General features: G+C 37.4%; 1 protein-coding gene across 1 annotated transcript in view; it reads left to right on the forward strand.

The window, feature by feature from the left end:
- EYS (eyes shut homolog) overlaps positions 1 to 16,599 on the forward strand; it is a 966,530-nt gene that overhangs the window by 287,359 nt on the left and 662,572 nt on the right. The window contains exon 16 of the mRNA XM_075414597.1: positions 15,019 to 15,141. Coding sequence (XP_075270712.1) covers positions 15,019 to 15,141 — 123 coding nt within the window. The remainder of the gene's footprint in view (positions 1 to 15,018; positions 15,142 to 16,599) is intronic.

Genomic DNA, 16,599 nt, shown 5'->3' on the forward strand with positions numbered 1-16,599 from the left:
TACCATAAGAAATTAACAAGACCACCTCAAACAAACAAGAGAAAAAACCCTAAGGTTTATTACTCAGGTAAACAAAAGAATCAGATATAGAAAGCCCTTTGATTTCATTTTGCATCTGAGAAACCTCAAGTTTTGTTTATGTTCATACAATCTCTGTGGACACGAAGAATCCGAGGTATAGCAAATCCACATTTCTAACCCACAGTTTTTCCAGTAAGTACCCTAAAAATGGGATTGCTCGTATCCAATTCTTCAGTACATATGATCCTTCTATCAATGACATGCACAGATGTCATTATATCTACACCTTTATGTGGAAAATAGACACCTTCCATCGCCATATGCATGTTTAGAACAAGGCCACCATGAACAAAACTTAAATAATGTTAACTGGAAGAGTAAGCGTGCAAGATTAGCTGCACAAACAACTGATTGCATGTAGGAGGATAGCTGGTCTTATTTACGGTACTGTCATTGGTGAGAAAGGAGTAAGGTAAGACACTGATGGATGTCTCAGAAAAGAGCACTCAAGATGTTTATTAGCACCTTTACTGTGAAGAACTGTCCAGAGAGTATTGCAAACTATATAAAATCTGTAGTAGTGTAGATAATTACAGTTTTGTATTTTTAAAAAAATCGTATTTTACCACTCTCATGATGATACCAATAGTCTTCCAAGGTTGCAGACAGTAACTACTTGTGTATATTGACTGTTTGGCCATGAGTATTTTAAAAGTATGTTTTCAAGATGTCACTTATATTCCACCAGACTTTATATCTTTAACAGCTCTTAGCTTGTTTTCAAAGCATATCTTGGAGATAATGAAACCTTTCTCCCCATTTCAGAGCTTGTTTTCAAAGCATAACTTGGAGATAATGAAACCTTGTTCCCCATTTCAGAGAACGAGTAACAAACACAAAGTTACTGAGCTGTTAATAAAAAGCCTAAACTGAATGCACGGTTAAGTGTAAATCTGCCTATTTATAGTTACCATACAGAGGCAAGCACTTGAAAGTTTTTGCTTCTGTCACATAAGTCAGCTCTAAGCATGCAGGGACTAGAAGAATAATGAGTAATTCCTCATTTTGCTTCTACATTGTCAGACATAGGTGGCCAGAAGAAGACAGAAATTATCAGAGACAATGTTATGAGTATTTTTATATTATCACACTTTGTTTCAATATACTTCCCCAAAGCAACCCTGGACAATCTTTCACAAAACAGCTATGCAAGACAGTTCCTTAAAGGAAAATTAAGCCAGAAATGTATGCATCTCACTTAGAGATTCCATAATGTTGAGAAATGCAGCATTTGTTAGTAAGCAGGAACACTCATACTTTCACCTTACCGAAAAAAAAAGAAAAGGATACATGTGCACGGGCTGAGGTATGGGGGTGTATAAATACACACGCCAACACTCTTATACATAGTTTGCAATAATTTTTTTCTGTCTATTTATTTATTTATTTATTCATTTATTTTACAGACTTCCAAAGCTTGAGTTTTGGTCTACATTTTGCTCTGCTAAGTCCTTCACACTCATGCAGCCTCTGGCTCCTCTCTATCTTCTTCTGTTTCCGATACTAGAAAAGCAAATAACATTTCTTTTCAGACATCCTTTTCCAGAAAACAGCTATAAATACCTAAACGTTTGGTCAATATGCTTCAAATCACACTACTAGTAAAGCAGTTAAAGTGATAATCAAACTATGGCCTTTTTCCAAAGTTAGTATACTGTGTCCAATAAACATAAAATTTGTATTTTTAATTTGTATGGTTAACAATTGTTTAGTCCAAACTTTCTATTTCTGGAAAGTAGATCACTAATAAGTGATTTGTCCAATACATATCTAAACATACTCAAATATCTAATCAAGGATCTAAAGATTTTGAAGTTATGAACTGCTATGTTGTTTGGTAATCTCTGATTTTAAAAAAACAAACCATCCTGGAGTGTATTTATATGGAAAAAAACACAATTATCTTTGTCCTACTGATAATTTTTTAGTAATATTAACATTCCTTTTTTTGGGCAGCATTTATTATTTTCCTTTTACATTTCCGTTCCCTCATTTAATTCTTCATAAATGTTTCTGTTCTGTCTTTATGCTTTCTTACCCTTCTCTAAAATAATTTCCTTCTTCAACTATTCACTGTTAATTTAATCTTCTCCTTTTGGTCCTGCAATATACTGAAAAAATAATAAACATTTGTTCAGTTTTCATTTTCTTTGGCTCTATTTGCATTAGCAAGGAATAAAAATATTGTAGAAAATTCTTGACATTGTCAGCTAACAGAATTTCCTGGCCAGACATTCAGCAAAGTCTATAGCTGTTGCGTTATGGGTGTTAACCACCTACCTTTTTTTTTCCTACTTATCTGTTACTAGAAAGAATCTTGGTTTTTTTCCAGATTTTCTGGTATCGTATGGTGTTCTAGTCCCATAAGAAATGAAGGATCATACTTAGATCTTATGTTATCTTTGAAAATTACAAAAGGTAAACTAGAAAATATATGATGGATGAACGGGAATGTCTATGCACTTTCTTTCAGTCCAACAGGTTGCTTATCAGCAAATTCTAAGAAATAGTTCAAATCCAAAATTTTGGTTGTGTGTTATCTGCCAAGCTTAATACCATAAATGACGTGAATAGAAGACTAACATAAGTTTGTTTTTATTTTCTTCTTTGTCTTCCTGAATTTTGCTTTCATAAACTTTTACACTCCTGAGGAAATGCATGCCCAACTTTATGCTGCACTTCAGAAACCATCCTATTTTAAATCAAGTCATTGAACTTAATTTCTGTAAGAACTTCAGTTTATCTCCAAAATCAGAATATTGCACTGAAAAGCTCTTTATTTAATCAAGTGTCAGATCACACTATGGGGGGCAGCTTATCCTCTTATCTCCTCACACGAATTCTGAAAGCCAGGCAATGCCTCTGAGATGTGACCAATTGAGGATAACAAAACTGCCCACTGCTTGTGCTGATTTTACTGTGAGCTTACTACTTCACTGATCTTTTTTTCAGAGATGTTAAGCTGAGTTAAATTTTGTGTTATTATGAGAAGTTAGAAAATATATATTAATTATTATTACTGTTTTTTATATTTTTGTTATTGCTTTTGTATAAAAACATAGTTAATCACATATATTTTGTTTCCATTGAAATTCACTGGTATTTATTTTTAAGAAATAATAAATGTTTGGAAATTGTACAGACGTATCAAAGAAATATAAGATTTGAGGACACAAAAAATGTTATGTAAATTTTCTCCATCAGTCTCTACTATTGGTTTTAAGGAGGTGCTCTTTTGAATTAATTGTGTACTTTATTGAGGGACTGAGCGAGCTATTTATCCTCATTAAATCTTAATAGTTTCCACTAGGAACTCTTTCTATTCTTTTTCGGAAAAAAAATAGATTAGCACAATAGACACAATAGAGAGAGTTTTTCATGGTGATACACGTTAAGGTAAGGCTGTCAGTAATGAATGAGTGTTGGATACATAAGATACATGACTAAAAGTAAGCAATGGCAGCAAGCAGTTATAAATACATTCAATTAAAAGGAAGCATTAAAGAACACTATTAAAGCTGAAAAAAAATTCTCAAAACATTTTCTGACCAATCTGATAGCTTTCTATGATGGCATGACTGGCTGGGTAGATGAAGGGAGAGCCATGGATGTTTTCTACCTCGACTTCAGCAAGGCTTTTGACACTGTCTCCCATAACATCCTCCTAGGGAAGCTGAGGAAGTGTGGGCTGGATGAGTGGTCGGTGAGGTGGATTGAGAACTGGATGAATGGCAGAACTCAGAGCATTGTCATCAGCGGCGCTGAGTCTAGTTGAAGGCCTGTAACCAGTGGTGTCCCCCAGGAGTCAGTACTTGGCCCAGCCTTGTTTAACTTCTTCATCAAAGACCTGGATGAAGAGTTAGAATGTACCCTCAGCAAGTTTGCTGATAACACCAAACTGGGAGGTGTGGTAGATACACCCGAAGGCTGTGCTGCCATTCAGCGTGACCTGAACAGTCTGGAAGGTTGGGCAGAGAGGAACCTGATGAATTTCAACCAGGGCAAGTGCAGGGTCTTGCACCTGGGGAGGAACAACCCCATGCACCAGTACAGGCTTGGGGCGGACCTGCTGGAGAGCAGCTCAGAGGGACCTGGGTGTCCTGGTGGATGACAGGTTGACCATGAGCCAGCAGTGTGCCCTGGCTGCCAAGAAAGCTAATGGGATCCTGGGATGCATTAGGAGGAGTGTGGCCAGAAGGTCGAGGGAGGTTCTCCTTCCCCTCTATACTGCCCTGATGAGGCCTCATCTGGAGTACTGTGCCCAGTTCTGGGCTCCCCACTTCAGGAAAGATGAAGAGCTACTGGAGAGAGTCCAGCGGAGGGCTACAAGGATGATGAGGGGACTGGAGCATCTCTCCTACGAGGAGAGGCTGAGGGAGCTGGGCTTGTTCAGCCTGAAGAAAGGAAGGCTGAGAGGGGACCTTATAAATGCTTACAAATATCTGAAGGGTGGGTGTCAGGAGGATGGGGCCAAACTCTTTTCAGTGGTGCCCAGTGACAGGACAAGGAGCAATGGGCACAAATTGAAGCACAGGAAGTTCCGTCTGAGCATGAGGAAGAACTTCTTCCCTCTGAGGGTAACGGAGCACTGGAACAGGCTGCCCAGGGAGGCTGTGGAGTCTCCTTCTCTGGAGATATCCAAGACCCACCCGGACAAGGTCCTGTGCAGCCTACTGTACATGACCCTGCTTTGGCAGGAGGGTTGGACTAGATGACCCACAGAGGTCCCTTCCAACCCCTACCACTCTGTGATTCTGTGAAAACACAAGCCACCCCTTCTGTATTTTGTCAAAGCACGATGCTTGTATATATCAGAATTGAACAAAGAACATAAATAGAAAAAAGTGATTGGGTTTTTTTCTTTTAATTCTAGACAGTCAGAAACATTCCTGTGTAATCTACATGTAAAGTATTAGTGAGGGAAAAAAAAAAAAAAAACAAACAGGAAGTCCTCTAAGAAATACACTTGTACAAAACAGGCATTCTGAAAAAAAATTTGAAAGAATATTTTTCTTTTCTCATTATTCTTTTTTAAGTGGTGTTATAGTTTGGCAGCAGCTGGCAACAAAAGCGTTACACGGCCGCCCCTCCCCCCGCCGGGGTGCACAGGAGAATGGAAAGAAACAGGCAGAAACAGGTGGGTTGGGATAAGGGCAGTTTAACAGAACGGCAAAGGGAACAGTAACAACAACGATGCAGATAAGGGGAATACACAAAATAAAACAGACCGCACAACAGAGCTGCACTCTCGGACCGGAACCCAGCATGATGGCACATGATATGGAATACCCTTCTCGGTTTGGCCAGGTTGGGTCAGCCCACCCAGCTATGTCCCCTCCTGTATTCCAGTGAAAATTAACCCTATCCTGGCTGAACCCAGGATAAGAAGAAATATGACAGAATCACAGAATCACAGAATGGTAGGGATTGGAAGGGACCTCTGTGGGTCACCTATTCCGACCCCACTGCCCAAGCAGGGTCGCCTAGAGCAGGCTGCACAGGACCTTGTCCAGGCGGGTCTTGAATATCTCCAGAGAAGGAGAATCCGCAGCCTCTTTGGGCAGCCTGTTCCAGTGCTCCATTATGACACCGCTTCTGCTTTCTCACTGTGGAGCACTATCACTTTAATTCAAGTTAATCTTGCTACTGGTGCTCTAAATCAGGTGAGAATCAAGGCATGTTATTTCTTCACTTTCTAACTAAACTAGCAACATTTGAGAGGTAAGATATGTTTTACTTCTAGGTTACTGATCTTTTCCTACGAAATATTATTTTTTATGTCTAAAAAATACCACTGGCCTAGAAGCTGAAGCCAGTTGTTACATACTGACCTATTAGCAGCATTGCTTTTTCCCTGATTCTAACTGGTTTTGCCTGCATTGGAAACAAATACCTCAAATATTTAATTTGGTCTTGTTACAGAGAATTGGTTTTAAAAAAACACCAAAGTAGCATATACAGTTACTCCGTTATAGAGAGAGGAGAGGAGTATGTCTCTAGAACTTAGCTTTAATTAGCTGCTGAAGTTTTTCCATTTTTCAGGTCCTGTAGTTATGTTTCATTAAGTGATATCATATTAGACTCTATGAGATGACGCAACAAAAAATAATATGAAAAATCAAAGCTACTCTGTTAGGCAATTTCCTACTCTCATTTTTTCATTATTCATAAGGGAATTGATAAATCCAGTTTTTGTGTACAGATTGCAATAAAAGATTTTGTAGGAAAGGCTAATAAATTACCTATTGGTAATGAGAAACAAGGTATGTACTGTGACACATATTACCTTCTCAGCATGTCTTGACATCCTCCCAAAAGAAGCCACAAACACTGACCACTTTTCAGTCCTTCTGGTAAAATAAAAATGGATAACTGCTATTATTTCATAAGGTAATTCTTTTTCCTTTCTACGTTTCTGGCTACATTATTCTGCAGTTGTTAAACAGCATTAGGTCCTGTTCTAATGCAACACACCATGAAATGACAAGATAGTCTGACACATTCCAAAGCAGCAAGCAGTCGGAATAAAAACTTATTCTGTGGCTTCTTGGTGTAAATAATTGAGAATGAGAAATTGCCTGCTGTAGTACAGTAATCAAACTTCTGTTGTAATAGCTATAAGTCTTCTGGTGTATTTCTGTAAGATGCATAGAGTACGCCTCTGTTCTTACTTAATCCTTTTGGTCTAGATCTAATCCATCTTTTAGAGGAATTAACAAAAATGTTCCTACAGTATTGGAAGATGTATTTGGCCTTTGTGGCCCTTCTCACAGGTTTGAGTGGTTTTTTGAAAGAAAAAACTCTTACATCTTCTCATTAAAATGTATGGCTCAAGGTCCAGCTTGTCGGAAGCAGCAGAAAGAGTCATTCAAGTAAGGCTGCTAAGAGAGAAGTGATGCACTCATTAGCTTTCACCAGCAGAAAGAAATTCTAGACAGGGAGAATGAAGAGAAGGACAATGACAGAAAGGTCAGAGATCTTACAGAGAAATCTGAAGATCAGTAGCAGCAGAGCTTATGAAGTCACTCCTTTTAAAAGAACTTTCTAGATAATTAACTTCTGGTCTGCTGTTTTGCTCTGTATTCAAGAAGAGATGAAGTACCCTTAAAAAAAAAAAAAAAGATGGGAGGAAATATATAGCTGATATTCAGGTAATTCTTTAGAAGAGGGAAAGGAAAGGGTCAATCTGCTTCCTAACAAAGCAAGAAAGATGTTGACATGTGCTGCTAAGAAGTTTCTAATATCCTTTCTCCTTGACCATAAGCAAAAGAAGTCATCTACATTGAACTGTCTAAAAGGAAGATCTTTGACCATTTAAAAAAAAAATCTAGAAAATGCTTAGATGAAAATGCATACTTTAAAGTCTGTTTGGCCACAACTTGAGCTGTGGTATTTATACATGATTAAGAGCAATTTCAGAGCTGTTGGGTTGTGGGTAGGTCAAATAACAAAAAGGTAGAAAAGGGCAGAGGTGAAGTATAGAACTGTCAGGTCTAACTTGAATTCTTGAAGAAATGCTAGAGAAAATGTAAAGATGAGCTATTTATAGGTATGTGAAACCAACAAAAATATGATAATCAGTCACTAGGTAACATGGATTTCTCAAGACAAAAATGTGTGAAACCATTGCATTTCTGTTCTCAGATTGTAATAAACCTTCTAGATAAGGAAGCAGTAGGCGATATATATCTTCAGTGCATCAGAATTCTTATAAGGAAACAAGAGGAACACTGTCTTAGTGAAACTACCACTAAATGACACATAACGCAGTGGAAAAAAATAAAAAGTAAAAGATGATAGTAATTTAATGTGGAAAATAAATTAATTTGGAGTGTTTTCGGTCCACTAATGTTCTTCAACAATGACCTGGATGATGGAATTTAGAATATTGTGACTGAACTTGCAGATGGCACTAATTTGGGAAAGAGACAGGCAAAAGCTCTAGTGGTGGTCTGGAAAAGAAAGAAGATTCAGCTGAGCGAAGACATGCCCTCTTTGGCAGTCATAAATAAGTACATACAAATTGGGAACAACGACATAGTCATCTGCAAAAACCGATCCAGAGAATTCAAGCTGAATGGGATTCAGCAATGTACTGGTCCTGTGGAAAAAGAAATCTCCATGCTGAGATACTTGGTCAGGAGTTCTGCTTGTACGAGAAGTGATGTAGTTCCCTGCCAGACGTCAGAGTGTAACAGCAGGCTCCTGCCAGTTTGACCTTGCCTTGTCGACTTTGGCTTCCCAGCTCCATCTCAGAGCCACCTTGTCACTGCAGGCTGTCTGGTCATCACTGGGCCATGGCAGACCCTGGTTACTAGCGTTGGACCTGCTCAGCACTTCTTGTTGGAGTAATGTGGGACTGTACTGCTTGTCAATGAGGTTATACCCTGCCTACCTTGCTGTCATATTCCCTATATGAATAATAAATGTTGATTATTAAACTAAATCTAGCTGAACACAGCACTTTAAAATATGGTGTTAAGATGCAGGCCTGCCATACAGAGTCACCACATAATATGACTCAACTATGTATGTGGTCAACCATTACCCATCTCCCAAAGCCTGTAAATATTTATTGCTCTAAAGGATTAGTGCCTCTGTATGAAGCTGTAGGGATTCAGACTTTGAGCATGAAACACAGGAAGAAGTCATTATTATCCATAATGCTAGAGTTCATTGGTGAATGAAGATTATTATCAGTAAAGCACTGGTGTTCAACAAGTAGTGACTAAACTGTCAGAGAACAGCTTGTTACTGTCAGAGAACAGCTTGTTACTGTTAGACTCTGTTTAATCTGACAATTTGTTAATTCGTAAATATGCCAGATAACTTACATTCATGAACACAGAGGTCATACTAACCTGTGATTTCAGTCTGATTCCACAATGGACTGCATGTGTGAAACAGAAATAACAATGCCCTTTAACTCTCCTGTGTAGGAGCACAACTGAACTATGCGTAGGTAAAAACGAATCTTCAGGGTAGAGCAGCTGGTGTGCTTCTAGCTCTGCAACGTCTAGCTGTGAGGTCTGTCCACTGGGAACTATCTGAATCAGACCTGATCTAGGCCGACCAAGCTTCATTTGGTCCCAGCCTTAAAGTAAATCCATCTTCGAGAAAAGGTATTATCTGTATGTAGCCTAGATGAAATCTCCTTTTGTTGCCTGCTACAGCTACATCAGCTTGCCATCATTGCCACGTTAGTGTTTACAGTAAACAACCTAATATGACTGAGTCAGAACTTCTGTGGTGTCCAGAATATTTTAAAACATACATGTATCTGTTGATACCAAGGTGAGTGACTGGAAAGTAGAAGGTGGACTGACTGTTATTTAAGATTCCTCTCCAGACTAAATTGAGCTAAAATGCTGTATACAAGTTTTTGCTGAAAAATTATTTTTCAGTCTTTCTGTCAGAAAATCATAATATAAAATCCAAAGTGAGTTTTAGTGATGACATTTCAGCTGCCAGTAGAGCTTTTTTGAGGAATATCCAATGAAATATTTTTTCTTCAGAAAACATTACCATGATGGGATAAAAATGACTTTTGGCCTAGGAGATTTATTTTTTTCACTTACTGCTTAGTGTAAAAAACTTTGCAGAACTGTTGAAACACTTCAGACCTAAACGACATAAAATTGTAAACCTGCTGAAATGATTTTGTCTTAGAATATTTATCTATTTGTTTCAGGAATGGAATATGTGGGCAAGAAACTGAAGTACAAACACCCTAAATACTCATAGTAGCACATTCTTACAACTTTTTTTAACTTTCTTTCATATTAAGTGTACATAAACACAAATTTTGACTTGTCCTGGAGGTAAATGGGAAATAAAGTGACAAACGAATTTCTCACAGGAACAGAATACCATTTTTCAGATTGCAGCCATTGTTAGATCAGGAAGTCTGCTTGCGAAAATGAGCAGTTTTCAGAGAACACAAAAGCTTTCTTAAAGTTGCATGTGCATCATTTCTCAGTCTCTTTAATTTTAGAATATGAAGCTTTCAAAACTTTTAGAGAGTAATTCTGTTATTCTAATCTAGTTGCTGAAGTTTGAATAGTCTTTACTGAGAATGAGTGGATTTTGATCTCTGAGATCCAGAAACCCTGTATGCAAGAGGGATACAACAGAGAAAATTGCATCTTCCACTGTGCCTTTTATAGTTGTGACTGGTTATTTCAGTACAATAATCTTACGTACTTATTAGAGCAGATGGTCATAATAAAACACTTTCCTGTTGTATTGTCTGAGGCAACAGCAGCATTTTTTCCCTGTCTTTCATCTAAAGGTGATAATTTTTCCTCTTTATTACCCTTTCTCTAATTTATTCAATTATGCTGTTATATTATTATTGATCACCAATGTAACACCCATCTGAAAGAAGGGCCAGAAGGAGGATCCCAGGAACTAGAGGCCTGTCAGCCTGACCTCAGTGCCAGGCAAGATTATGGAGTGATTCTTCCTGCGTGCAGTCACCAGGCATATGAAGGACAACCAGGAGATCAGGCCCAGCCAGCATGGGTTCATGAAAGATCGGTCCTGCTTGACTAACTTGATCTCCTTCTATGACCAGGTGACCCACCTAGTGGAGGAGGGAAAGCCTGTGGATGTTGTTTACCTGGGCTTTAGTAAGGCCTTTGACACTGTTCCCCACAGCATCCTCCTGGAGAAACTAGCTGCACATGGTTTGGATGAGTGTACTCTCTGCTGGATAAAGAACTGGCTGAATGGCCAAGCGTAGAGAGTGGTGGTGAGTTGAGTTAAATCCAGCTGGTGGCCGGTAACGAGTGGTGTTCCCCAGGGCTCAGTTTTGGGGCCAGGCTTGTTTAATATCTTCTTTATCAATGATCTGGATGAAGGGATTGAGTGCTCCCCTGCTAAGTTTGCAGATGACACCAAGTTGAGTGGGAGTGTTCATCTGCTTGCAGCTAGGAAGGCTGTGCAGAGGAATCTGGACAGATTGGATCGATGGGCCAAGACCAACTGTATGAGGCTCAACAAGGCCATATGCTGGGTTCTGCACTTTTGTCACAACAACCCCATGCAATGCTACAGGCTTGGGGAACAGCGGCTGGAGAGCTGCCTGGAGGAAAAGGACCTTGGGGTGCTGGTTGGCAGCTGGCTGAACATGAGTCAGCAGTGTGCCCAGGTGGCCAAGAAGGCCAACTGCATCCTGGCTTGTATCAGGAATAGTGAAGCCAGCAGGAGTAGGGAAGTAATCGTGCCCCTGTACTCCGCACTAGTGAGGCTGCACCTCACGTACTGTGTTCGATTTGGGGCCCTCACTACAAGAAGGACATTGAGGTGCTGGAGTGTGTCCAGAGAAGGGCAACGAGGCTGGTGAAGGGTCTTGAGAACAAGTCTTATGAGGAGCTACTGAGGGAGCTGGGGCTGTTTAGTCTGGAGAAGAGGAGGCTGAGGGGAGATCTTACCACTCTCTACAATTACCTGAAAGGAGGCTGTAGTGAGGCGGGAGTTGCTCTCTTCTCCCAAGTAACTAGTGGTAGGACAAGAGGAAATGGCCTCAAGTTGCATCAGGGGAGGTTTAGATTGGATATTAGGAAAAATTTCTTTACTGAAAGAGTGGTCAGACATTGGAACAGGCTGCTCAGGGAAGTGGTTGAGTCCCCATCCCTGGAGGTGTTCAGAAAACGTGTAGATGTGGCACTTTGGAATATGGTTTATTGGGCATGGTGGTGTTGGTTTGACGGTTAGAGTTGATGATCTTACAGGTCTTTTCCAACCTATGTTTCTATGATTCTATGATTATTAGTTGCATATTTTTTACAATTTTTACATTTCATAAAATTTTTGCAGTAAGTACTATTTTTAGATTTTAAATTCTAGAGGGCCCAAGCAAAAGGATTTAATTCCGACGGGTGTTGAAAGACAAAAACAATAGCAATCACTTTATCTCAAAATCCAAATTAACAAAATGGCTTCTGTGTTATTATTATCACATCCAATGCAACTAAGAAGAAATTAGCAACACATTTGTATTGAAGAATCTTAATGACAGCAACAATATTGTCCAGGTTTGAAATGAATTTATTGAATTCTGACATGTGCTTCTTTCAGTGTCCTTAAGTTTTTCCCAGCTGTAATTTTAACAGAAACCATATAACTCTATCTCCAGAAGTAATATTTGTTCAATAACAGTGAATGAATGCACATCAAATCCTGCTGGCTCTGATAATAACCCTTAACGTGAGGTTCCTGTTAATAGCTTCAGATGTACCTGCCATCCCGAATATAAGGAGCCATGTAGTGAAATTGCCATAAATCACTGTGTGGCTGCACTATGTCAGTATGGATCACAATGCAATGACCTCTCTGGAGAGTCTAAGTGTCACAGTCTGACTAGTAAAAATCACTTTTGTCATGAGGTTTTGGGGTTTGGCAGAAATAAATGTCAAAAGAATGTAAATGCAGCATTTCTGGAAAAAAAAATATTTAAATATTCTGCTGTTAAATTTCCATTAATTAAATTCATGAAGTATCTTTTGAGTGTCTTGTATCAGAAAAATAAACCAACACTTGCTCATTACTTTTTATAGAAAATAGTATATTTTTAAGTACTGCTGCTGAATCTGTGTTGATGAGAAACTTTATACAAAAAAAGATGTTTGATATTAAAATTGGGCCCTGAAACCACAACCCTTTTTTCTTCATCTTAGTATAGTAACTTCAGATATATTTCTCCATGCGGCAATATTTTGATAATTAATTCAAAACAGAGAAATAAAAGCATACATAGGTTAAGATATTTATTTCCAACCTATAAACTTATTATGAATAATTTTGGTTTTTAGTTTGTCAAATAAAAAATTCATGTTGGCCTGTCTACATTTATATTATTCTGTCTCCATGTGGATGACAGTCACGTAATCACATATAACAGATATACATATATCTGTATATAACTGTTACCATCATTGAGTAATGTTTCAATTTTAATTCTATATTGTAATTTTTTATACAGGTTTTGTGTAGTATTTCAGTAAGCAGATGTTAAATAGCTGCTTACAAAGGCAAAAATGAGAGAGATGCTTAAATTTTTAATAGCAATCAACAGGGAGGAAAGCCTCAGCTGTGTGAGAACATTGCACAGCTGGTGTTTGGGATGGAATAGAAATATATCTTGAAGACACCTTTCTGCATCTACTGATTTAGAAACCAAAGTGACTACATGTATAGGACAGTTTTAATATGCATTGTCTTGTATTTATGCCTCAAAGGGTTGTTATACAAGCCAGGATTTCTAAAGAACAGTATGTTTCAGCAATTTACCCTGATGGTCAGAAGTTGCTGTCTTTACCTGATCTAACCAGCTATTCAAAAACTAAAAAATCTTCCAGATCAGTAGCTCTTCAGTCATGCCCTAAGGAGCAGTTTACATTTCCTTTAATATGAAGACAGACTGTGCTAAACTAGGCCCAAGCAGGATTGAACTTTTAAAAGTTTGTAATAATTTATTACTCTGGATCTGCACTTAATAAATGGTATAAAAGCAGGGTTATGTTCAGTTTTTAAAGTTATCACAATACATTGTAGGAATACGGATTTGTCTGAACATCTTTGACCAAAGTTCTTTTTTCTTCTTGTTGTGTAAAACATGGATGAACACAAGGTCAGATACAGGGCAACCAGATGGCACACTAGAATCTGTTCTGGAAATACCTACATTACTGAAGCTCCCCATTCCCTTACAAATATTTTTTTTTAATGAAATATGAAGTTCAGATCTTCAGCCAGAGTTGATATCCAAGTTTGTAAGAAATTGGTATTAATTATATTTAGCTCACTGAACAAAATCTCTGCTATAAGTCTTTAGTGGCTTTTCACGCTGCAATTGTTAAATTATAACAAATTGGTGCAGTCTTATCTAATCTTTGCTGGAACATTATTTTTGCGAAAATCTAAAAATCATTAGAATCTTTTTAAGTGCTTGGTTAATAGTAAAACAGAAAAGCACACTTCTTATACTTTAACACACTGATTTTTTATGACAAAATAACAAAATGTCTAAAGTTTGAGACCTGGCATTTACATTCAGCACTTGGATCCTAGCTCCACACATAACTGATTTTTAAAATGTTTTAGATCAATTAATTAAAAAAATATTTATTAAGTTTGAAAATAACTATTTTTCAGTGAAACAAAGAATATTTCCCTGTAGCTATTTATTATGCATGTTCTAAAACAAAGGTGCTCTCATCAATGAACCATGTGATTTTCTTGCTGGATGATGGCTTCAGAAACTATAATACCATCGCTAATAAACCCTAAGTGTAAAATGTATATTCACATTTTACCTTTGAATTTCTTTTTTAATTTTGTGCATATGTAGCCTTCAGCAGGAAACACAGATGCTCAATGTTTCACAAGATTAGATTTCTTCTTAACTATAAGTTAACTTGTTCAGAAAATCAATACCAATAAGCTGCCAAACCCATCAGATCTTGGAATATCTGCTTTTTAACAGACTTTATTGGGATAGTTTTCTTTTTTGTCTTGGAAACATAGGATGTTTTCTTAGTGTGATGTTCTGTACACTGTCTTCTAAAAAATGAAGGCTTTTATTAACAGTGTGCTTACTTCTATTTGAATAAAAAATAGGAATATCTGCATAAAACCACTTGAAGAAATTGAAATTCTGTAAAATCTTGAAGACTCATTGTATCTTGAAAGTTTTTTATTATTATTGCAAGTATGGCTTTATCCTACAGGTTTTTTTGCTCCATTTAGAATTGCTTTGTATATGAAACTGAAACTTTCAAAGAAATATTTTACCCTATCCTAAAAAAAAATTCTGCAATATAAGTAAAGAACACAAAGGTACTTAGCAAAACTGGTCTCTCACTTGTCTGTGTTCCCAGACTAAATGTGATTTAAAAAAGTTTTTATGTCTTCTGTTACTCTGTTTTTCATCAGGTTTTACTGGTCAGTTTTGCGAAGCAGATGTTGCTGCCTGCCTGTCACAACCATGTGGAGCCTCCAGCATCTGTAAAGACGTCTTGGGTGGCTATCTTTGTTTCTGTGCACCTGGTTTTATAGGTGGGTTCAAAGGAGTTTTAACATGTTTGAATCAGCCCTAAACCACAGAAAAGAAGGTTATTCAAAAGTAGCAACAGCTATAATTCAGCAGTGTGCCTCTGATTCAGACTAAAGCAACTTTTGTTTCCTGGCACACAAAAGTACTTGGCTGTGTAAGAGTATCCAGCTGTAAAAAATACTGACTACAGGGGACTATTTCCACTCAAATTACTCTTACTTTATACTATTTTAGGGTGTCTGTCTTACAGTTATGTGATTGCAACTTCCAGACATATGCAAGTTGGCCTTAATTTATCTGCTTTGTGCTTCCTGTAACAACAAGGCTGTAATAACAAAGGCGTCAGCTGCCAACTATAATTCCATGATCCTGGGCAGGTTTAATTATTCATGCTTAAAATGATCCTGCAGGTCATTGTCATTAGTGCAGTGTCTGACTGTCTGGCTAGATTAAAATTAGTTCGGTTATGTCAGCATACTGTCATGGTAATTCCAGATTACACTGTAAAAAAAAAAAAAAAAAAAAAAAAAAGAACCTTTCTAGATACAGATACAGATTCAGACCTTTTTAATCACCTTTAAGATGAGATAATCAAGCCCAGTAGGAATTCCCTTTGTGGCAGGCCAGCTGTGCAACCCAGATCCATCACATTTAACTGCTGGGACTTTGATGGGGCTCCTTAAGCAGGAATAGAATGGCTCTAGAGTCTCTCTGGATAGTCAAGGAGTACCAGAGGAATTCAGGTCTTGAGCAGACTCCATACCTCTTAAGCTGTTGCTCTACATCCTAATGTGGGCATCCATTTAGACGAAATAATCTGTAATTTGATAGCTGTAGTATTTGCATCTGTAATATAATGAAATGTTATATATTGCTTTTATAGTTGGTTTATTTTATTATTATTATCAAAATATAAAGTAAAATTGTTTGATGTTTCTTGTGATAACTCTTCGTGAGGTCTTATTTTATTGAAATGTTTGTTTAAATTGTTATATTTGTGTCTACTTAATAGTGGATTAGTATTTTTAGTTTATATTTTTTCTGTGGCCAAATAAAGCACTCAAAACCCCTCTGAAATAATCAGGAACTTTTAACTTACATTTTAGGCATACATAATAATAGATTTGAGTCCATTATCATCTGTTTGGAAAATTCATACACAAAACGCAAATAAATACTTTGTGATCTTTGTTCTACCTCAAACACCAGAAAAAATGTTAGGTATATCATTCTCTACTAGAAATCTGCATTTATCATTTTTTCCTCTGCATTTTTTAAAATATATGGTAATATCTAACTTTTTGATTATTAATGTACAAAAAAAATTATTAAAAGTTTTGCCCATAATGGAAACCTTTCCCAGTATTTCCCATGGAGATTTTCATTAAAAATCCAGAAATTAATAAATGAATGAAAAAGAGTATTACAGAAAAAGACCGTGATATTTTAATATTTGGTCT

The sequence above is a fragment of the Opisthocomus hoazin genome, chromosome 2 (assembly GCF_030867145.1).
Source record: "Opisthocomus hoazin isolate bOpiHoa1 chromosome 2, bOpiHoa1.hap1, whole genome shotgun sequence".
NCBI lineage: Eukaryota > Metazoa > Chordata > Aves > Opisthocomiformes > Opisthocomidae > Opisthocomus > Opisthocomus hoazin.